The sequence below is a fragment of the Podarcis liolepis genome (genome assembly GCF_965112155.1).
Source record: "Podarcis liolepis genome assembly, chromosome: 4".
Lineage (NCBI taxonomy): Eukaryota > Metazoa > Chordata > Lepidosauria > Squamata > Lacertidae > Podarcis > Podarcis liolepis.
The window spans coordinates 9405294-9428732 of record NC_139558.1 but is presented as its reverse complement, the minus strand read 5'-3'; the positions used below and the strand labels follow the sequence as shown (position 1 = coordinate 9428732).

The window sequence follows — 23439 nt, the reverse complement described above, 5'->3', positions numbered from 1 at the left end:
TTGCTAAAGCTGCTCAGGAATACATTCATTTTAAGTTAGAGGTTGCCTCCTTCTCCCGGCCCCACTCCATGAAATTAAGCTTATAAGCCAAGCATAGTTATGTGGCAGGATGTCTCTGCTGGCGTACCTGGTTTGCAAATGTGCCTACAGGCCCAAAATGATTTGTGATCCCTGTTAAATTTTTTACAGGAGACCAAGATTCACTGTGAATGTATTGAAGAGAAAATTATCTAGTCAAAGGGGACGAGGGCAGACAATTTTGCCGCAGAAACACCAAAATTACTCATCTCTGAACAAGAGGCTAGTTGGCACGATGGGAGTGCCCAAGCCCATTAATCACGTTGAGATGCACCTCCTCTTTGAAGTGTCACAGGAAACTTTATTGGTTCAGTTTTTATAGTACACTTACAGGGGTCAGCAAACTTTTTTAGCAGGGAGCCGATCCACTGTCCCTCAGACCTTGGGGGGGGGGGCGGACTATGCTTTGAAAAAAAATAAATGAACCAATTCCTATGCCCCACAAATAACCCAGAGATGCATTTTAAATTAAAGGACACATTCCACTCATGTAAAAACACACTGATTCTCAGACCATCTGCGGGCCGGATCCGGCCCCCGGGCCTTAGTTTGCCTACCCATGACTTACGCCATCCATGTGCAAGAAAGGTGGAGGAACATACTGAGCAAGGGCTTCCATGCAGTCAAGTAATTGGTACCTCTTACAATCTGGCTGTTGGAAAGCACATCAAAGTGCAAGTAGATAAATAGGTACCACTCCGGCGGGAAGGTAAACGTGCACTGCTCTGGTTTGCCAGAAGCGGCTTAGTCATGATGGGCACATGACCCGGAAGCTGTACACCGGCTCCCTGGGCCAATAAAGCGAGATGAGCACCGCAACCCCAGAGTCGGCCACGACTGGACCTAATGGTCAGGGGTCCCTTTACCCTTTACAATCTGGCCAAGCTGCTTAAAGCAGTTGCTAGGCTTACAAAGTGAAATAATTAGCCATTTGCAAACTATATCGCCCAGCAGGGAGTGTGTGCACGCAGATAACAGCAGCAGCTTGGAGAGAAGTAGAGAAAGCTCATCCGCACTTGTAGCCATTAGGTATGTGGGGTCAGAACCTCACTCCCACCCCCAGAAAGAGCAGACATAGAAGGCTGTACAGGCAACCTACCTTTAGGTGCCAAGGAATCTTAGTAGTAAGTGTGCAGTGGGGCCAAAAGAGGCCTGAAATTTGACAGGATTGCGCTTCTGGAGTGTAAGGGGTGGCACTTTTCGACCAGGGATCCTTTCAGAGCTCATTCTTTGCTAAAAGGATTTTTTTTGGGGGGACATCTAATCCCATGATCCTTCCACACAGAAGGGAATTTTCCTGTCACATTCACAGGCTCCTAGTTTTGAGCTGTCCTAAAATTAATTGTGATTTCTCGCTAAACCCTACTGTCACGTTATCAGAGGACTGCAGAGCTTACACTGCCAAGGTAGTTCACCATTCTTGTTTTTCTTCCCATGCTGAGTTTCCCTTCACAGCTAAAAGGAAGTTAGAGGAGGGGAATGCATGCAAAGGTGACAAAAAATCCAGTGCTCAGGGACTTTGAAGGTATTAAATAAAGATCCAACTTAAGAAACAGATTGTTATCCCAGGTGCACCAGTACTGAGCACCAGAAATTGCAGATACAACTTTCAACCTGGGTGTGAAGACTTTATTACATTTGATTAACAATTCATTCCAATATTGGAGGGGGCAGGGAGGGAATAAAATACGCAATTGGTGTTCACTAATATGTAAAAAAAAAAACCACCCAATGACCATTAGGAAACAATGCACTGTATTATAGTGGATACGATACACTTCTGACAAGATTTTAAAAGTAAAAATGCAATCATTATCTACAACTACAACTCATTTTCATAGCAAGCAAACAACACGGGGAAATTTCTACTGTTGGTGCTTATAATTTTTCATTGCACGATTCTGTATGGTTTTTTTTGCTGAAGTGCCTTTTGCAAGAACTGAATCTCCACATGGAGGATATGTGCATGTCTCTGGTGTGGTAAACCTTTTCTTGGGGCAACCATGAACAGCCACCACAAAGCAGCATCTCAATACAGTTTTGCCGACACCCCAACTACCAGGGGCCTGTCTGATCAGGCCTTAGGGTTATCGGGAGTCATTTTCACATGCTCTGTGCTCAACAATCCTTCTGATAGTGGAAAACAGTTGTGCCAGTCAAGTCTTCTCAAAAACCCCACTTAAGCTTCACGGTGAACTGTTGCTCTGCAGAAAGCATATAAGCGGATGTGCAAATCACTTTGACCGCGGCATTTCTACAAGATGGTTTCTGGATTGAGTAACAGGCTCGTTTTCAGTCCAAAAGTTAGGAGTGGCTTTTCCTTGCTTGAGAAAGAGAGAGAAAATACAAGGGCACACAATTAGATTTATTCCAGGAAGCCAAAAGGAATTTGCTCTCTGCAACATTTAAAGCAGCAGCTGTCCTGACCATTCCCTTTCAACCAGTTTAACCAGGGAAGAACACGGCAGCTAACTAAGGACCAAGCCAATAGACCTTTGCTTCTCTGTGAAGTTTATCAAGGTGAAAAGTAAGGGAGAACTTCAGTGCTGCTTCAGAATCACATCACATGTAACAGCTCCAGTATACCTGAAGGAGTATCTCTACCCCCATTGTTCTGCGTGGACACTGAGGTCCAGCACTGAGGGCCTTCTGGCAGTTCCATCGCTGCGAGAAGCCAAGTTCAAGGAATCAGGCAAAGGGCCTTCTTGGTAGTGGCACCTGCCCTGTGGAATGCCCTCCCACCAGATGTCAAAGAGAAAAACTACTACAGTGGTACCTTGGGTTACATACGCTTCAGGTTACAGGCTCCGCTAACCCAGAAATATACCTCGGGTTAAGAACTTTGCTTCAGGATGAGAACAGAATTCGCGCGGCAGCGGGAGGCCCTTTAGCTAAAGTGGTACCTCAGGTTAAGAACAGTTTCAGGTTAAGAACAGACCTCTGGAACGAATTAAGTTCTTAACCCGAGGTACCACTGTACCAGACTTTTAGAAGACATCTGAAGGCAGCCCTGTTTAGAGAAGCTTTTAATGCTTAACAGACTATTGTATTTTAATATTTTGTTGGAAGCTGCCCAGAGTGGCTGGAGAAACCCAGCCAGATGGGCGGGGTATAAATAATATATTGTTTTTATTGTTGTTGTTTTTATTTGATTAAAATGAATATGAAGGTGCTGGGAGCAGAGTGCAGCTACACAAACTACAAGGATAAAACTGGGAGGAACAACAATAATTCAGAACTGTTAAGAATGTTACTAACACAGGTGGGCAGTATTATTATTATTTTTACAGTTTTCACAGTTTTTTAAATCCACTAGATGTCTCAGGCTGAAAAATCCTATACTCTACAGGGAGTTAAATCCTCATATACTTTTCTAGGACTGCCAAAAAGACACGCACAGAATTTCTTTGCCATCGGTCTGGCTTCAGAGATTTCCAGAGGCCCCTTTCACACGCTTGCAATCGTGTCTCTGGAAACGTAAGGGCTAGAAACCTACGCAAAAAACACATTCGAAACCAGATGCTTTAGCCAATACCACCCCTACCTTTGTTTTGTAAACATGAAATTTCTTCTGAGTCTCACAAACGTGAGTGTCATTGTCTCGGCAACTCGTCTCCGATGCAGCTGTGTCCATCAGACTGCTAGTACAAGTCTGAGTGCTGTAACCACTGTCCGCCTGGCGAAAAGAAATGAGAGAAGAGAAGTAAGATTGATCAGTTTCTAAAAAGCAGCGAGAAAATGGATAAATTACAGCATACCAAAAGACAAAAACCTAGCATTGTCATCACCCTGATAAGACAAGATGGCTTGGCAGAACAGAAGTCCATCGCCTCTGCTGGTCCAAACCAAGCCACAAATGGGAAGCTTAAGAAGAGGAAAGCTTGTTTTCTTCCATTTCAGACAGAACAAGTCACAACAAATTGTCCACTGATGTACTGGAAGCCCGCAACTTACCGTATTTTTCGCCCTATAGGACGCACTTTTTCCCCTCCAAAAATGAAGGGGAAATCTGGGTGCGTCCTATGGGGCGAATGCAGGCTTTTGCTGAAGCTTGGAGAGCGAGAGGGGTCGGTGCGCACCGACCCCTCTCGCTCTCCAGGCTTCAGGAACACACCCGCAGCCTAGGCAGCCCTGTGGGAGGTCCCACAGGGATGTCTAGGCTGCGGATAGCAGCCTGCCGCCTGGCGCGAGGGGCGCCCTGAAGCAGAGCGCCCCCCACGCCGGGCAGACATCCGCAGCGTGGGGAGCCGTGCAGGAGTTCCCCGCAGGGCTCCCCACGCTGCGGATAGCAGCCTGCTGCCCAGCGGGCGGGGCGCCCTGAAGCAGCGCGCCCCTCGCGCTGGGCAGACATCGGCCAGCCCCACAAGCTCGGGGGACAGCAGGGAGGTGCAGCGCCGCCATCCCGCTGTTCCTCGACCTGGTTCGGTTTCCCCGACCTGCTTTTGGGGGGGAAATAAAAGAAATTTTCCCCCCTTTATTTCCCCCCCAAAAAACTAGGTGCATCCTATGGGACGGAGCGTCCTGTGGGGCGAAAAATACGGTATGTGGGGGTTACATTCCGGGGATTGCACCTAAAGCCAAAACTGCTTATAGCCAAAACACATTGGGTTTGACGGTGGGTGGGATTGCCAAAGTCATTTCCCCCAGAACCTTGCCTCCTTTCAATTCCACTTTTATTTTTAGCCACGCACATAAATCTGAATGTGCACAAGTTAAATGTGGGCGTACATTGTGGGCTTACTGTACATGGAAGCGTCCCTAGGAGAAATATTCTTGGCTAAAGGATTTCCTCCAGTGTTTCTGCCTAAGCACAGCACAGCCACAAGATTACCACTGAAAAGGGTCACCCAAGAAACTATGGATATAGCCATAGCTAAAGAGACATTTTGGTTGTATTTTTAACCTTACAACTGAATACTTCAGGCATAAGAATGCAGTGTTATCCTGCAGTAGTGTTTTTGTCTTTTTCCCTCCCTTGAACCGGGTGTTACAAGAATAATTTAACTTTCAGAACTGGTGTTTGCTTGTTTTCCGCCTCTGTGCTCTCTCCCATTTCTTCGTGTCCTCACAAATACACCAACACTCTCCACCTCATTCATATCTTTTGCGTAGAGGGGTTCCCGAGATCAAGGAACACGGTTCTGTTTATGTGTGGATACAACAGGACTCCATTTTGAATCAAGATGGCTGACTGGACTCCTGAGCAACGCCAGGTACAAGGCTGCTAGTTTCCTACAGGGAATGTGTGTCTTTTCCTATGCATACATACACACCTCTTTCAATACATCTAGAAAAATACATGGATCCCAGCAAGTCTCCAAGGGAAAAGATTACTGAAAATAATAATTCTGCTGAATAACAACAGCATTGTTTTCAGCAGCCGGTCAGCCGCTGCCAAGCAGAGCATGGAAAACAATGACTTCCCCCTTTGGCTAAAGGTATACTGGTGCTAAACATGGGAGTTTCCATTTAGATGTAGCATGAATAGCAGCTGCTGGAAGGCTGGACATGGGGAACCTGTGGTACTCAAGATGTTGCTGGGGATTGATGGGAGTTGAGAGTCCAGCAACATTTGGAGGGCCACAGGTTCCTATCCCCTAGCCGTACAGACAGGGTTTCCAGCAGATACTGTATTTTTCGCTCTATAGGATGTACCCGAGCATAGGACGCACCTTGTTTTAGAGGGGGAGAACAAGAAAAAAAAATTATCCCACTCTCTGCTCAGCGCCCCTTCAGTGAAGCGTCTGGAGAAACGGAGCCCCTTCCATTTCTCCTCCCGCTTGGCTGAAGGGGCGCTGCGCAGCTCTCCCTCTCTGCTGAAGCCAGGAGAGTCTTGCTCTCCGGAGGCTTCAGGTTCCTTTCGCTGAAGCCAGGAGAGCAAGACTCTCCTGGCTTCAGGCGGCTATCCCTGAAGCCAAGGAGCGCAGCGGGAGTTCCCGCTGCACTCCGAAGGCTTCAGGCAGCTTCGCGTTGCTTTCGCTGAAGCCAAGGAGCCTGCATTCGCTCCAGAAGATGCACACACATTTCCCCTTAATTTTTGGAGGGGGAAAAGTGTGTCTTATAGAGCGAAAAATACGGTATCCAAGATGGCACCCTCACTAAATTTGAGAGACCACAATGGACCCAAGGTATGAAGATACAGTTCCAAGTGTGCAGGGCCCAGAATGCCTAAAAAATCAAGGCAGTAGCCTTACCTGCATGCTACTGCTCTCGCAGGGACTGGCGCTGCTTTCAGCTAGAGGCGACATGCACATACAAGAACTTTCAATACTGAAGCCAGCCATTGGCGCGCCACTATTCTCTGCCAATCCCTTTACCAAGTTCTCGTCCAACATCTCCGGATCAACCATATCCACCGTATAGTTTTCCTTGAAACTACCCGGGTCGTGGAGAAACGTCAGCCCTTCCTTGTGTGCTTCAGGCACGTCTGGTGAGATAGACACCCGGGCAACTACCAAATGGGTGCTATGGGCAAACGAATCCCCATTCAATGGGTGCAAGTTGACCTTCGATTCTGCTGGCAAGGACGTTTCTGCAGGCAAAGCCTTGGCTCCCTCCTCCTGCCCTTCGCTCAAACTTTCAGGTGCCAAAGGCAAACAAACGAGGGAGCTCTGATAAAATGTCGTTCCTCTGCGTGCCACTAGTCTCATGGGGGAACAACTTTTTAATGGAGAGCATTCTGTGTAAGAATTCCTGGTCCCGGCAGGAGTTAGTCGGCAGGAGTTAGAAACAGAAGGAATGTCTGGGGAGCGAAAAGTAAATTGTCTTTGATCTGCATTTGGGGAAAGTAGGGGGGGGGGAAACATGAACAGATAATAAGTGAAACCGCTTCAAAACAGTAAATTCCTAAAGGAGACTGGGGCGGGGGGGAAGGGTTGCAAATATTCTGGGATGCAAAATGCAAGACAAAACAGCAACCACCTTATTGTAGATTTCAGGCTTGTTATGACAGAAAAATCATGGGGAAATGGGAAAGCTTTCTGACACTCAGAACTGTATATTAGGGAAGTTTTCTTGGTTCAGTTCCAGTTCAAAGATGACATGGGCCAATCAAATGCATATGTATTATTAGGGTTTATTTCTACGCCACTACTTTTATCCCAAAGCGCCCCCACCCCCAAGTGGTTAAAAGCATGCAACAGCAAATCAGTCTGGTCAACCACTTAAGCAAAATTGCAAAATACCTGACAGTGGTGTCTTTCTTATCTGAATGCCAATCGGGGAAAAAGCTGGAGAAGGAATATTTGCAGGACTCCTCTCTGGAAACGAAGGACTCGGCAAGCTTCCCAGACTGCAGGTCCTGGAGCCTCCCTGAATTGGGCTGGAGGAAAACTGGCCCTTTCAACATGTAAGAAAAGTTCCAAAGAAGGTTAAGCAACAGTTGCACACCTAGAATGGCTCGCTCTCTTCTATTTCTATACTGCCCTTCATCCAAGGAGCAGAGCGTTGTTTACAATATAAAAACACAAAAATGCACAACATGGTAACAAACAAAAGGAATACCCCCCCCCCCAGTTTAAAAGGACAAAGACTGGCTCATTAGCCAGAGGCCTGGGAGAAGGGGAATGTTTCTGCCTGGCACCTAAAGATATGTAATGAAGGTGCCTGGAGAGTCTCCTTAGGGAGAGCATTCCACAAGCAGGGAGCCACTGCAGAAAAGGCCCCTTCTCATTTTGTCTGCCCTCCAGATCTCTCACAGAGGTGGCACATAGAGAAGGCCTCAGAGAATAAGTCAACGCCAGTGAAACTTGAAACATTCCACAACCCAGCTCTTACAATTATTGCCACCAAAGAAGGCCACCACCCTTCTTTTCAAAGTCTTGAGCTCAAAATCAAGCACGCTGTTTTGATTCAAATAGGGCCCCCAACTCAGCAGTGTGTCAGAAATATGGCAAGAACCACAGTTCATCAGAATACAAGGAAGGACTAGAAAACTCCAGCAGACACAGAAGACATCTTCCTAGCTGTGAGAATCCCTGCTCAAAATTCTATTTCGATTCCAAGGGTTCACACACTGGACCTGATTCAGCAAACTGATCCTGCTAGTGGAAGCCCGTGCAAGGACTCTTGACTAGTGCAACACCACACCCCTGCCTAAAATGTCTCGGGATGGGGGTAGGATGACCCCCAGAGCCGCATGTGGCGGGAGCCGAATTGCTTGCTCTGACAGAATGTTTATAGTCACTCTGCACTGAATTCCTCAGTGTGTCTATGCACATTCCAAACTCATGGCTGGTGCCTGAATTTCTGAAAGTCTACTTCTACTATGGTGTGGCCAAACAATGTGTACCAAAAAGCAGTTTGATACACAAGTTTTCCAGAGGGATACAACAGCCACGTGGTTTTGATTCAACAAGGTAGAAACTAAATCCTCTAATGCAAGGCTAGGGAACTTGTGGTCCTTTGGATATTCCTGCGCTCCAGCGCCAACCATGCCTGACCACTGACTGAAGTTGAAAGGAGTCAAAGCAAGGATAGGAAAAGCTGTTGGGATTCCTAACGGAGCACAGTGATTTGTTTTTTCCTTCCTCACAAATAGGAACGGTAAGCACTGCGAGCTAGCAGTACATCACACAAAGGAAGTGAAGCTAACTCTTTATTAGCAAAAATAAAGGATCTGCCCAGGAGCGTCAGGGTAATGAGCGCGGTGACACATCTCGGCAACAGGTCTTGAAGCAGCTGTCGAGACAGAAGTTCCCTGCCTCCCCACAGCTACCTAAGTCCCCTCTTCACCAGGGTTTCTCCAAAGCAATCTGAGATTGCGCCTGTATGTCACTAATCTCTCCTCCGTCCTTTTTACGCCTCTCCTGGTTCTGGGAGACCGAGGCGGGGGAAGCTTGTAGCAGGAGGAGAAATATTCATGCCTTTTCACCAGCCTGATGCATCTCTGCCTCTTTGCCTTCCTCCTCTCCTGTTTTAAGCTTCTGCCTCTAATTCTGAACTTTCTCTGTCACAGACTCTCCCAGCTCACTAAGTCCTGTTACCTCTTCTGCTTCTGACACCACTGCCTCCCAGTCTGCTCCTTGTTTTGTTTTTCAAACAATTTTCATTCATTTTATAACACAAATAAAAAACACAGACAGAAAAAAACAATACAAACAAATTCTTGTCATATCCTTATTTTTCTAAACATTGTTAAGTGGGCTTCCCCAAGTCCCACCTATCTGATTTTCATTTTACTTCATCTTTAGCAGTTTACACATATCATAATTTCTAACCATCTCTGTGAGAGTTGGAACTTAACTGGTTAAGTTGTTCCCAGGATGCCTCACCATTCTGACGTCACTTTTGGAAGCTCGGGCGGAGCTTGAGGCAAAGATTGCCAGTCCCACGATGTGAGCTGTGGGGAAAAGACGCAGGTCTTGGCATGGCTGCCAAAAGTCCTGGAAAATCCTGAGAAATGCTGGAATAAATGCTGTAAATAGACAAACTTGGACTCTCTGTGTGTTTGTCTGGAACGTGACAGTTTACAACGCTGTGCGAAGCTCTGCTGAACCGTGACGAGAGGTGCCGGAGTGGAAGCGTGCCGGGCAGTAATAAATCGCTGATTGAGGTTCGTAAATCAATTAGCGGGGGTCACGGCAAACAAAAGGTCACAGGTTATGGGCCCAGAAATTATCGCTTGTAAATCTGTCACGGAAGATAATTGCCGGGAGCTGTGAAATCTGCGGTGTCGAGCAGGGGGCCGGCAAGAGGCGGAAGAACTTTTTGCCTGGTGTTGAAAGGCAAGGAGAGCTGCGGAGCTAAGAAAGCAGCTGGCTGAAAAAAAACGCTGAGAACTGCTGTGGGGCCAAAGAGCTGAGAGCAGCAGGGAATCGTTTCTCCACGCCAGGGGAGCTGGAAGTCTTGTGAGTACAGCTTGGGGGCGTCTTTGGAGAACGGGAGGCCGGAGTCTGAGACAAGCAGGCAGGCAAGCTGAAAGCCGCTGTGCTGAAAGGCTGCAGAGAGCTTGGAAGTGTGCCTAACGTGTGGAGGCAAGCTGACGACGATGCTGATGCCAGCTTGAAGTTCTGCCTGGCATTGTGAGAGGCAGGGGAGCTGATCTGCTAAACCGGGAGCCGAAGAGCGGCTGGTTGTTTACGTGAGTACGCTGGGCCCCGGGGGAAGAAGGCAGGCTGCCAGGTCTTGGAGGACTGTGGAAGGCTCACTTTAAGAAGTTGGGCAACCTGGCTGCTGATCTGAAGTCTACTGTTCTGGGTGCCAGGAAGCCAGAGGCCGTACCAGCGCTCCAGGGTGTTTGTGAGGCTGGAGGCGGAAAGCAAGGGCCGGGAGATGGCTGCTTCAGAACAGAAAGACAAGATGGCGCTGATCACCTACGTGAGAGCCGGTGCACAGCTGGGGAAGGCTGTGGGCCCCAGAGGGGGGGCAAAGGGACAATTGACGCTTGGAAATGTACTGCTGTGTTTGCTGTGAAGGCTCAGCAGGAGGCCAAGGGCAGATTGAAGCTGCAAGCCTAGAGATGGCTGGAGCCCCTGTTCCTGATGCTTTAGCCTCAAGGAGTGCTAGTGAGCAAGTCGGGGGGGCGGAAAGTTCCAAAGGCAAGTTTGAAAAGTTTTCCACTGAACCTGCTGGAGCGAAGAGCGGCTTCAGGGGGGGCGAGGCTGGTGGGAGGCGCCGTTCCAGGAGGAGGAAGGCCAAGCCAGCTGGGAGCCCCAGGCAGTGTTTTTCCACTGGAGTTCGTCGTTGCTACGTGTGCAAAGCTCCGAGACATCTGCGGCGAGATTGCCCCCACCGGAGCAGAGAGAAAAGGCAGGATGTTGCGGATGTTGCCAAGGTCAAACTGTTGATTTCTCATGGGAACCAGTCGGGTTACCATGGCAACCGGTCTGGAAAAAACCACCAGGCGCAGGACTGAGGCTGGTGTACGTGCCAGGTGCCAGCAAGAGACTCGTGGGACAAGGCCAGAGCAGAGTGGTGTTATTGGCTCTGCTGCTGATTGCAATTTGATTCCAGAGACATCTGCTGGGAAGCTGCGGAAATGCAGGGCTGTTTTGACAGGGATGACTGTTAGGTTCACAGACGGAACACAAAAGCCAGTCTGTGGTATGACTAACGTGTTTTTCTCTACTTCACAGGAGAAGCGAGAGATCAACGTTGTGCCGGGACTGAATTGTTGTCTTTTATCTGTATCAGCTCTAATGAAGCAGGGATACAATGCTTGTTCTGAGAATGACACCTGTTCCATTTTCAGAGGGGGGCGACAACGGGTCAACATGGCGAAGAGCAAGAACAACGTCTTTGTTCTGGAGTCACCTATGGAGGGTGGTGGGAATGCTGGAAAAGCACAGGTGAAGTGTGCTAAGGTTCCCAGTCGTGTGCAAAAGTTGCACAGGTGCACAAAAGAGTGTAAAAGCACACAAGGTGGGAGGAGGTCCCAAGGGTGCAGGGCATGCAAAGGTGCAAAGGTGCTTGGTTTTTCCCGGGTTTGGGAGGGTAGCCAAGGAGGTTTTGAGCTGGTTTACACAGATCTGTCAGGACCCAAGAGGTCTGAGAGTCTGGGTGGGACCAGGTATGTGCTGTCGTTGACAGGTGACCACAGCCAGGTTGGCTGGTGTTTCTCTCTCAAATCACAGGGGGAGGTGACGCAACTGATCCAGGATTGGGTTGCGGAGGTGGAACGAAGGTTCTCCACCAAGGTGCAAGGGTTCAAGAGCGACCGAGGGTCACAGTTTACTGGGTCTGCTCTGGAGGAACTTTTCAAGGAAAAGGGAATACGTCACCAGGTGACGGGTGCAAAGTCTTCTCAAGGGAGAAGGGAGGCTGTGGCTGAACCCAGTGATGGGGATAAGGTCCAGAATCAGGGTTCAGATCCCGGTGATGGGGACCAGATCCAGGGTCGGGGTTCAGGGCAGGTTTGGGCATCTCCAAGGGTTGTGAAAGGAGTGTCCAGGTGTGGGGCTTCATCTCCGGTAATGGAGAAAGCTCACAGACGGGTTGTCAAGTCAGAGGGGGAAAAGTCTGACGGAGGAGACACAACTGCTGGCTCTAATGAGTCAGTAGGGTATCAGATCACAGGTGCGTGGAAAAGTGTCGCACAGTGTGATTCTGGGAGTGTTGAAGGGGTTCAACAGGTGCCTGGGAAAGATGCTGGGAAGGAGCACAAGGCAAAGGGGAAGGTGTTGAACTCAAGAAGGTGTGGTCAGAAGGTGATGCAAGAGGGGGTGTGAGAGTTGGAACTTAACTGGTTAAGTTGTTCCCAGGATGCCTCACCATTCTGACGTCACTTTTGGAAGCTCGGGCGGAGCTTGAGGCAAAGATTGCCAGTCCCACGATGTGAGCTGTGGGGAAAAGACGCAGGTCTTGGCATGGCTGCCAAAAGTCCTGGAAAATCCTGAGAAATGCTGGAATAAATGCTGTAAATAGACAAACTTGGACTCTCTGTGTGTTTGTCTGGAACGTGACAGTTTACAACGCTGTGCGAAGCTCTGCTGAACCGTGACGAGAGGTGCCGGAGTGGAAGCGTGCCGGGCAGTAATAAATCGCTGATTGAGGTTCGTAAATCAATTAGCGGGGGTCACGGCAAACAAAAGGTCACAATCTCCCCCCCCCTTACTTTAACCATAAAAAACTTCACATTTTATCACTTATAAAATACACTATCTTCTACTTCTAATCCTACCGCCTATATCCACTTCCAAAGCTATTCTAAGATTTAAATATTAACATATTTTTTGCAAATGTTCCTTAAACTTCTTCCAATCTTCTTCCACCGTCTCTTCTCGGAGTCTCCCGGTCAGTTCGGCAAGTTCCATATAGTCCCAGTCTGCTCCTTCTGACCACTCATGGTTATCCCACCACCATTTCCCAGGCTCTGAGCCTTCTTCCCAGGCTTGGGGGTTCCCCAGCTACTTCCTCCCACCATTTCTCGGCATTCAACCAGCCAATGACACTAAACACAGCTCAGCTGAAGCCCACCACCAGCAAACACCTGTGCACCTAGGTCAGCAGCACTGCCCAGGAGCTGTCCTCTGTAACATCTAAAGGGCACCAGCCCACCAAGATGCTTGTTTCATAGGCATGCTACTGTACTGAAAGTGTCTGGCTTGTAGGAGCAAGATCCTTACCGAGCTGGATGTATTTAGAGGGCTTCTACAGCGGACTGGAGAGATGTCAATTGAACACAGTACTCCAAGAGAGGCTGGGACATTGTGTGGACTCTGAGGAGAAGGGGAGAAGCTCTCCGACGAGAGGCTTCCGTTCTCGTCTAAAAAAAGCTTTCTCCTCAACGAGGAAGTGCTCAAGCTTTCCTGAGACTGGTCGGCCAATTCATCGGGTTTAAAATATTCACCTGAGGAACGCAAGAATCACAGCTGTCAAGGAAACCATTTCCACACAGATGCTGCAAGTCAAGTTGTTATTCCTTACGTAGCTAGCATTAAATAAGTACAGTGGTACCTCGGGTTACAGACGCTTCAGGTTACAGACGCCGCTAACCCAGAAATAGTACCTCGGGTTAAGAACTTTGCTTCAGGATGAGAACAGAAATCGCATGGCCCCATTAGCTAAAGTGCTACCTCAGGTTGAGAACAGACCTCCGGAACAAATTACAGTGGTACCTCGCAAGACAAATGTCTCGCAAGACGAAAAACGCGCAAGACGAAAGAGTTTTCCGTTTTCTGAGTCGTTCCGCAAGACGAATTTCCGTAGGGGCTTGCTTCGCAAGACGTTTCGTCTTGCGAGTTCTTTTCCTTTTTCTTAAAGCCGCTAAGCTGTTAATAGCCGCTAAGCCGCTAACAGCCGTGCTTCGCAAGACGAAAAAACCGCAAGACGAAGAGACTCACAGAACGGATTAATTTCGTCTTGCGAGGCACCACTGTAAGTTCTTAACCCGATGTACCACTGTAAATCTAATAAAGCACGAAGGAAAAGCTATTACAAAATCCAGCAGCCGGCTTAGCACAGCCCTTTGAAGCCCTTAGGAGTGCATTTAGGGCTACTTAAAACCCATGGGGTATGAGTACACACACAGGATTGCAGTCGAATCTCCCACCCACAATGCACTGCAGCATCGCCACAGAGACAGCTGAGGATCTGCATAGGGCAGAGCAGGCATTGCCACAAGTCTAGTTGAACTCTTCCTTCAGTCGCGAGCTGCCGGTGTGGCACCAGATAAGCTCACAGCCTCAGAACTCTGTGCTATGGGGGGAAAGGAAGAACGCCAATCTTTCCTTACACAGTTGTGGTGATTTCATGGAGATCGGAAATATGAAGTGTTCAAGGAAGGTTCAAAATTACGGTTTGCTTCCAACCAAGTGTTAATCAGACCCACTGAATTTAATAGAACACGCTTATTAATTTCAGTGGCTTTACTCCAAGCACAACCAGCCCTGGATGCAACCTATGTATAAACAACTAGAACCAATGAAAAAGGTGTTGCAGCACGGAGAGCTCTGGCTCATAGCTTCTACCATATTTCATTCATTTCTCCCTCTCACCTGGTTTCTGTCTCCCCTTCCCCAAAACCACTCAGCACTTCATGGCCATGAATTTCACCCAGAGCTCACTGAGTTTTGCGTCCCCTTCTTATTTCCTTAAGATGTTTTGTAGTTCCTCAAAACTTGGGGCTTCCCCCTGAGTGTGCCAGTACAGTGGTGCCCCGCAAGACGAATGCCTCGCAAGACGGAAAACTCGCTAGACGAAAGAGTTTTCCGTTTTGGAGGTGCTTCGCAAAACGAATCTCCTATGGGCTTGCTTCGCAAGACGAAAATGTCTTGCAAGTTCCTGCGGGTTTTTTTCCCCTTCCCCCCTTTTTCTAAGCCGCTAATCAGCTGATCCGATAAGCTGATAAGCCACTATAAGCCGCTAAAAGCGCTAATCCTCTAATCCGTCAATGGGCTTGCTTCGCAAGACAAAAAAACCACTAGACAAAGAGAATCACAGAACGGATTCTCTTCGTCTTGCGAGGCACCACTGTACCTTCTTCATAAGCAATGGCACCCAAGACTAGACAGCAGGAACAGAGGGAACGATGGCATTGCCATTGCCACCATCACCTCAAGAAAACTCCCATCGTACCCATTTCTACAGAGACTGGATCAAGATGAGCAGTTCTCCCCACATTACCTACCTAGTATTTTTTCTATGTCAAAATCAACAGGCAGAGATAATACTGTCTGGCAAGCAGCTGCAGAGAACAAACAGAATGTTTAGGGCAAAGTCATCAGGGTCCAAGCTTGAAAAAAAACCCACCCAAAAACATCATGACCATGATTTGATTAGAATAACTGCATTTGGACATCACAACAAACTACAATGTGTCCCACTGAAAGCAAGCCAAGCACTGCACAGCCCCCCACACCTCCTGCACAACCACAAGGAAATTGAAAGTCTTTATTTCCTTTTCTATTGACTGCCATTTGGCAAGTCGCCTGAAACCTAAACTTTGTATAAGAGTAGTTGGAACACTCTTATACAGAGACGCGGGTGGTGCTGTGGGTAAAACCTCAGTGCCTAGGACTTGCCGATCGCATGGTCGGCGGTTTGAATCCCCGCAGCGGGGTGAGCTCCCGTCTTTCGGTCCCAGCTCCTGCCCACCCAGCAGTTCGAAAGCACTCTTAAGTGCAAGTAGATAAATAGGTACCGCTTTATAGCGGGAAGGTAAACGGTGTTTCCGTGTGCTGCGCTGGTGCCGGTTCGCCAGAGCAGCTTCGTCACGCTGGCCACGTGACCCGGAAGTGTCTCCGGACAGCGCTGGCCTCCGGCCTCTTAAGTGAGATGGGCACACAACCCTAGAGTCGGACACGACTGGCCCGTACGGGCAGGGGTACCTTTACCTTTTTAGTTGGAACACACTAGTTTTATACTCTATGGTTTGAAGTTGTCTTTTTCCAAACAGGCTAGTTTAACATTGTTCTCAGGTATGGATGGAATGAGAAGCCGTGCTCTGCATGCAGTTAGATTGAGGCACAATAGACAACACATTGCACTGAGCAAGTTTCCCCTTCCTCATCTCGTTTCATACAAACCATTGTTTCTCCCAGGTTGCACAGTGATTTCCCTGCTAACGGGCGAAGCGTTACTTAGATCGATACCTGCAAGATATCAAGTTCTCAGTTAAAAGCTGGTGTAACATTAACGCAGAAACAATAGAAGAATCATTTAACATATCCAGCACCATCCCAAGAATTCAGGGAGAACAAGTGCACAGGAAAAGGAATGAGCTGTTTTCAACAAAGTTCTGCTGCTGCACAGACCTCCACTTGGCAAAACAGGACTTCTCTCTCCTTGCACAGCTCCTGCCAGCAAATCTATACACAGGTTCACCCATGGTGGCGGGATTAGAGGAGCACAAGGAAAGAAAGTCCCAAACGCTTGCGCTAATGGGATAATATTTCCAATACAGTCATATCTCTTGTTACATCTGCTTCAGGTTGCGAGTTTTCAGGTTGTGTCCCGCGGCGACCCGGAAATACCGGAAAGGGTTACTTCCGGGTTTCGCCGCTTGCACATGCGCAGACATGCAAAATGACGTCACACGCATGCGCAGAAGTGGCGAATAGCGACCCACGCATGCACAGACGTGCAGATGCGGGGTGCGTTCCATTCAGGTTCCGAACGGGGCTCCGGAACGGATCCTGTTCGCAACCTGAGGTACCTCTGTACATTGAAACTGGCCTGCCACATTTTACATTTGGCCGCAGTTCAAATCAGTCAATGTGGCAGTTCCAAAAAGCTGCTCAGCTTGGTACATTTAGACTTTTCCAGCAGGTGGGAAATTGCATAATAGGCATCAGTTCCCAAGCACTTTGGGCACTCTCAGTAAGAGGGCTTAGTACACAGGTGGAGTTGGAGAATCCTTGGTCTCGCAGTCCCACCCTGACAGCTTCAATCGGAGGAAGAAGTCATTTTCCATGTCTCTCCTCCAGCCAAATGTTACCTGGCAGGACATGGTTCAGTGTTGCGCAATTCACTTGTTTTATTAGAATCTCATATTGCAGGCCACACAAAACCATGCCCAATGTGACCCACGGAGGGTTCCCACCCCTTATCTAAGCGGTTTGCATGCGAACCTTTCCCATTTTGATACAAGAGACAATACTTACACCGAGTGGAGTTAAACTGAGAAACCTGTTTCTCACTGTGATCAGTCCAAGGAGATGGAACAATGATGCTTTTGGTGAAGAACTAAAAAAAGGAAAATGTTGTTATGTGTTTACCATGACATTGTGGGTGACAGTCAGTTTAGAGCGCAAAGGAGTAGTTTACTCCTCACCGTACTATAATCCCTAGGAACTACAATTCCCATGATTCTCTGGGGGGAATCCATCTATGGTGTGGGTGTGACTTGAGTGCAGCTTGCCACGTTGTCTAGATCTGATGATAGTTCTAGTTACAAGTAGGTAGCCGTATTGGTCTGCCGTAGTCAGAACAAACAAACCAAAAAATTCCTTCCAGTAGCACCTTAGAGACCAACTAAGTTTGTTATTGGTATGAGCTTTCATGTGCATGCACACTTCTTCAGATACCAGAAGATTCTTCAGATATCTGAAGAAGTGTGCCTGCACACGAAAGCTCAATAACAAACTTAATCGGTCTCTAAGGTGCTACTGGAAGGAATTTTGTTTGTTTGTTAGTTAGATCTGATGATGTGCTTCATCTTAACTACAGTTAGCTAATAAAGCCAGCTTTGGTAACTATGGCTCAAAGATGGCTTGTTTGAAACAAGTCACACTTCATGCTAGCCACAGTTTCTTGGTCTGGGTAACGTATGTTGCAGTTCAGCAGAAGCAGAACCTTCCAGACTCCTCCACTCCCCACCGCCCCCAGTTGTGACATGGGAATTGCAGGAGCCGAAGGCTCACTGAGGCCAATTCCTGCTTATTCACGTTGGCCTAAGTTTGAGTGTTGCCACCATCTGCGTACCAAAAAACATTTAACACAACCTCCCCGTTTATTGCGAATGCACACACAGCTACCTTAGCACAGGTTCAATGTACCCTACTCCAAACACTAGTGAATCAAAACAACTCATCACATAACTCCCACATTGCAGGGGATTGGACTGGATGACCCCCTGGGTCCCTTCAACTACAATTCTGTGACAGAGTTCTTCCTGGATGCTTCCACATCAAACTATTTGGTGGACTGCGTGCTGCAAAGTTCCTAGACAACAGGAAAAACATGCCAAACTAAATGAGATAATCGTGTTTTGTTTTTACAAACTTAGTTGTGTCAGGGAGAAGAGTAGCCTAGAGCCCTTTTCTCTGATAGAGCCCTTTCCTATTATTTATTATTATTATTATTTATTGAATTTATATACTGCCCTATACCCGGAGGTCTCAGGGCAGTTCATAGAACCAAAAGTGCATTCTAAGTGCAAGATGCCTCTGTTTTAACTATGGAGGAATATTCTAGTGCTACTAATAATTACAGTGGTACCTCGGGTTAAGTACTTACCGTATTTTTTGCACCATAACACTCACTTTTTTCCTCCTAGAAAGTAAGGGGAAATGTCTGTGCGTGTTATGGAGGAAATGCCTACGGGTGGCATGCCTACGGATTTTCCTCCTCTAAAAACTATGTGCGTGTTATGGTCGGGTGCGTGTTATAGAGCAAAAAAATACGGTAATTCGTTCCAGAGGTCTGTTTTTAACCTGAAACTGTTCTTAACCTGAAGCACCACTTTAGCTAATGGGGCCTCCCGCTGCGCCGCTGGAGCACGATTTCTGTTCTCATCCTGAAGCAAAGATCTTAACCCGAGGTACTATTTCTGGGTTAGCGGAGTCTGTAACCTGAAGCGTATGTAACCCGAGGTACCACTGTATTAATATTTATCCAAAGCAGCCAGCAATATATTACAACAAAACATACTCTCAAGTACAATAAAATGCCATAAAAACAAACAAACAATATAGGATAGCAAAACCACATTTTCAGTCTTCACCTGAGGCCCTTCTCTGACTGCTCTGGCTTTTATTGTAATGCACTGTTCTTTTTCTGATTTTATGTAATGCCGTTAAAAGTTTGTAATTTGCCTGGAGACTCCTTATGTGGCAATTGACTAATGAATTGATTATTGAATAAATAAGACCAGGAAAAACCCTCTCCAGGTTAAAAGGCTAAATAAAGAGTGATCTCAACCAACTCTACATCCCACGTGATTGTTCTACCTTTTCCACATGCGCACCCCAGCAGAAAGAACTGATACACTCCTAGGACAGCTTCACTATGCGACGAACTATCTGCGGAGACTAGGCTTCAGGCCCCAAATACCTACACATACAGGTTAAATTATCTCCATGTATCGTTAAGATGTCTAACTCAAGAAACGACAGTACTGATGGTTACCTCTTCAATGGCTTTTTGTCTTTTTTCTTCCATCTCTTTATCTATTCTAAAAAGTGAATTTTAAAAAAAGGAAAAGGAAAACAGTACTGTTAGTTTATTGCAGAAAAATAAACCGACTCCAAGACACAGAATAATCAGGGTAGCAAGCCAGGTAGGTGGTTGCAACTTTTCAACAGGTCAAAGGAAAAAGACCTAATAAACTTGAGAATCAGTTCTGTTGGCTGAATGCTGTAGAAGAAAACTGACCTGGCTTGGCTGAGATACAATGCTTGACGTCGTATGTCTTCTGAGTCGATTTCCACAGGGTTTATTAAAGCTAGTTCATCTATAGACCATCGGAATTTTGCAGGCGTCTAAAAGGAGGAAGAAAACACTACAATGACATATGCCACAATCAACTTCCTTGTTTCAAGATAAAGTAGTAATCATACATTCCCAGGAACATCTAGTTCAGCCTTTCTCAACCTGTGGGTCCCCAGAGGTTGTTGGACTACAACTCCCATCCCCCTAGCTAGCAAGGCCAGAGCTCAGGGATGATGGGAGTTGTAGTCCAACAACATCTGGGGACCCACAGGTTGAGAACCACTGATCTAGTTGGACAAAAGATTCCCTTAGAGTAGTTTTCAAGTGGTATTCCAAGGAACCCTCAGATTCCTCAGAAGCCGAATGGAGATTCCCATACAAAAAGATCAGTAACAACAAGCTAGCTTCCATGACAGCCAGCTCTGCAATATTAATCTTGGATGTTAGTATTTAGCTCCCATTCCAGCTCAGAAGATACAAGGTCTATTTCTCCCAAACATCTCTCCTCCAAGACCTTGAAGGGAAAGAGCAAACTGGTCAGGCGTGCATCAGAGATCTGATTTGAATGACTTCGGACATACAAATGCATGAAAATAAACAGAATACACAGGACAACATGTGGCAAATCACAAGTCTTACCACAGAGGATATTGTGGATTTAAACACTGTTGGACTTGACACAATCTGCTCCTGCAGGTGGCTATAATCACTTGGGCTTTCAAAGGGGTTCTGGACTGCGAGCTGCCCAGGTGACTCTGGTGTAATCTGCATCTTGACTTCTTTTGCGTCACCCATAACTGTCAGCTGAACCTACGAAACGGACAAGGAAAGTACTTGCATTAGACACAGCAGCACCCTACAGATTTAAAGCAAGTGTGCTTTACGGCAGGGATGGGCACTTTTTGGTCCTCCAATGCCCATCAGCTCCAGGAAAATCACATTAAAGAGCCAACCAGTGAGGTCCAGTGCCGAGGGCCTTCTGGCTGTTCCCTCGCTGCGAGAAGCCAAGTTACAGGGCCTTCTCGGTAGTGGCATCCGCCCTGTGGAATGTCCTTCCACCAGATGTCAAAGAGAAAAACAACTACCAGACTTTCAGAAGACATCTGAAGGCAGCCCTGTTTAGGGAAGCTTTTAATGTTTAGCAGACTACTGTATTTTAATATTTTGTTGGAAGCCACCCAGAGTGGCTGGGGTAACCCAGCCCGATGGACGGGGTATAAATAAATTATTATTATTATCATCATTATTATAACCCTCGTTGCAAAGATGCCCCAGGAGCACAAGGCAGAGGCTGGCGGGGCATCCAGTTTCAAACTTGCGTTGCCACAAAAGCTAGGAGGGCTGCCACAGTTCACAACTGCCTTGGCCCTTTGTATGAAACACCTTGCCCAAATACGCAGAGCTTGCAGTGGAAGACTGCTATTATTATTTGAATTTATATACCTATACCTACAGGTCTCAGGGCGATTCACAGGATAAAATCAGAATATAAAACTACAAAGTACATAATGCTAGGTGTCTGTCCCATTCTAGCATAGCTGGTCAGTGATGCCTTAAAGACCAACTAAGTTAGTTCTTGGTATGAGCTTTCGTGTGCATGCACACTTCTTCAGATACACTGAAAAAGAAGTTGCCAGATCCTTCTATATAGTGAGAAGGTGGGGAGGGGTATTACTCAGAAGGGTGGTGGGAATGGGTGATTGGCAGATAGCTGAGATGAGCCTGTTGACGACTCTTAACAACTGCAATAGGTCTTACAGGAAAAGGAAAGGGGTGAGAAGGTGAAAAATGGCTTAGTCATGTATAATGAGATAAGAATCCAATGTCTTTGTTCAGACCAGGACTCTCCATGGTTTTAAGTTTGGTAATGAGTTGCAATTCAAACTATATAGAAGGATCTGGCAACTTCTGTTTCAGTGTATCTGAAGAAGTGTGCATGCACACGAAAGCTCATACCAAGAACTAACTTAGTTGGTCTTTAAGGTGCTACTGGAAGGAATTTTTTTATTTTGACTATGGCAGACCAACACGGCTACCTATCTGTAACTGGTCAGTGATGGTTCTGCCAGTGGTGGTGCAATGGTTAGCATGGTGAACCCTCGGAGGCCACGGTTTGATTCCCTACTCAGCTACGAAGCTCGCTTGGTGACCTTGAGGAGCCAGTCAAAGCCTCTCAGCCTAACCTACCTCTCAGGGTTGCTGAGGGGGATTTAAATGAGGAGCGTGAGAAGAACCACCTTGAGCTCCGTGGAGAAAAAGGTGGGATATGAACACATCAAATAATAAGTAAATAAAAACAATGACGTGGCAAACGTGAAATAATTTTTACAAAGCGCCAATGGGCTTTGTCTCTTGGCCTTGGGTAGATGCTAGTTCCTTGTTTCTCTCCCCAGGAAAGAATCCCAACAGCTGAAATGTGAACAACTCCCAAGAGATGTGCACTCAAGCAGTTAAATGTAATTTACTGATTGATCTAATTCCTATACTGCCCTATTTCTATACAGTTTTTTCATTTTAATAAAACAAAACCCTACAAACATACATAGCAGAATAACGAAGGCAACAATATCGATGTGGCAAGCCGTATTTAATGCTGTATTGTTTTTAACACTCGATTGGAAGCCGCCCTGAGCGGCTGGGGAAACTCAGCCAGATGGGCGGGGTATAAATAATAAATAATAATAATAATTATTAGCTGGGAAGCAAATAGCTGCAGGCACAAAGGCTGGGGAAACCAACGCGGATCTCTGGCTACGGATAAGATTCCCCTCCTACTTTTGCAGGAGCAGCTCCTTGATCGCAGCTCTGCAAAAAAGGATGTATTGAAGCATGATTTGATTTAATTGATTGATTGATTGATTAATTAATTAATTAAACCTCTATATAAATGGCGCATATTGGTACAAGGCGAGCAAACCCCTTTCAGGAGGAGGCAGCCCCCTCCGAAACCCCAAAACAATCTTACCTGCTGCTCATTCGGACTCGCCCTCCTGCCGACTCTTACAAAGTTGCTCCAGGTCTTTAACTTCTCTTTCCCTGCCGGCCAATCAGCGCGAGAGACCTCGGCGGACGCAGCCAATCACAGCTCAGAGCGGGAGCTCCCCCCGCCCCCCGCCAGCATCTCTCGCTCTATATATCCATTTGAATCGCTTCCCTGGTTTAACCGGCTCGCGTGGGCAAAAGGAACGCAGAGCGACGCGGGGGCGGGGCTTCAATTCAAAACGGACGGACGCTCCCATTGGCGGGGAGGGGAAGGAGGAGGCGGGGCCGCGAGCGAGGGAGCGGACCAATGGAGCCGCGGAGACCCAAGCTCACGCAGGCGCCCTCCGTCAGGCCGCGCGAGGAGGGGGCTCGTTCGCACGAGCAGCGGGAAAGAGGCAAGGAAAGCCATAGAGGTAAGGGAACGTAGCAGAGAGCAAAACTTCCGGTACTGAATTGAAAACGGTCCTCTCTGAACCATTGAAACATTTCTCTCTCGTGTTTTATACACACTCGTAATATATTGAGCATTATATATCTATAACACACACACACATATAGAAAAACATATACAGCATATCTGTATAGAAAAACACATAATAGGTATAATAGATATCTATATGTATTTTATATATAGATATAAAATACATATAGATATATATTATACATTCTTTATATAGATAGATCCGTTATATATGCTATATATCTGTGTTTTATATAGATAAATACGGTCTATATAGATAACACACACACGCTTAACACACCCATATATATATAAGGGTGTGCGTGTGG

General features: G+C 47.0%; 1 protein-coding gene across 2 annotated transcripts; it reads right to left on the bottom strand.

The window, feature by feature from the left end:
• Nucleotides 1-1692: 1692 nt before the first annotated feature.
• BORA (BORA aurora kinase A activator) lies at nucleotides 1693-22792 on the bottom strand. Of its 2 annotated transcripts, XM_083501239.1 has the most exons (12): nucleotides 22634-22792; nucleotides 20308-20478; nucleotides 19612-19718; nucleotides 19366-19411; nucleotides 17121-17202; nucleotides 16044-16109; nucleotides 15146-15202; nucleotides 13143-13366; nucleotides 7263-7416; nucleotides 6273-6850; nucleotides 3623-3754; nucleotides 1693-2402 (listed from the first exon to the last, which is right to left on the bottom strand). In XM_083501239.1, the coding sequence occupies exons 2-12, from the start codon at nucleotides 20461-20463 to the stop codon at nucleotides 2313-2315; spliced, it is 1692 nt and encodes a 563-aa protein (XP_083357365.1). In that variant the 5' UTR covers nucleotides 20464-20478; nucleotides 22634-22792; the 3' UTR covers nucleotides 1693-2312. The 2 variants fall into 2 exon arrangements, with proteins under 2 accessions (XP_083357365.1, XP_083357366.1); XM_083501240.1 differs by lacking the exon at nucleotides 15146-15202.
• Between the last annotated feature and the right edge of the window lie 647 nt (nucleotides 22793-23439).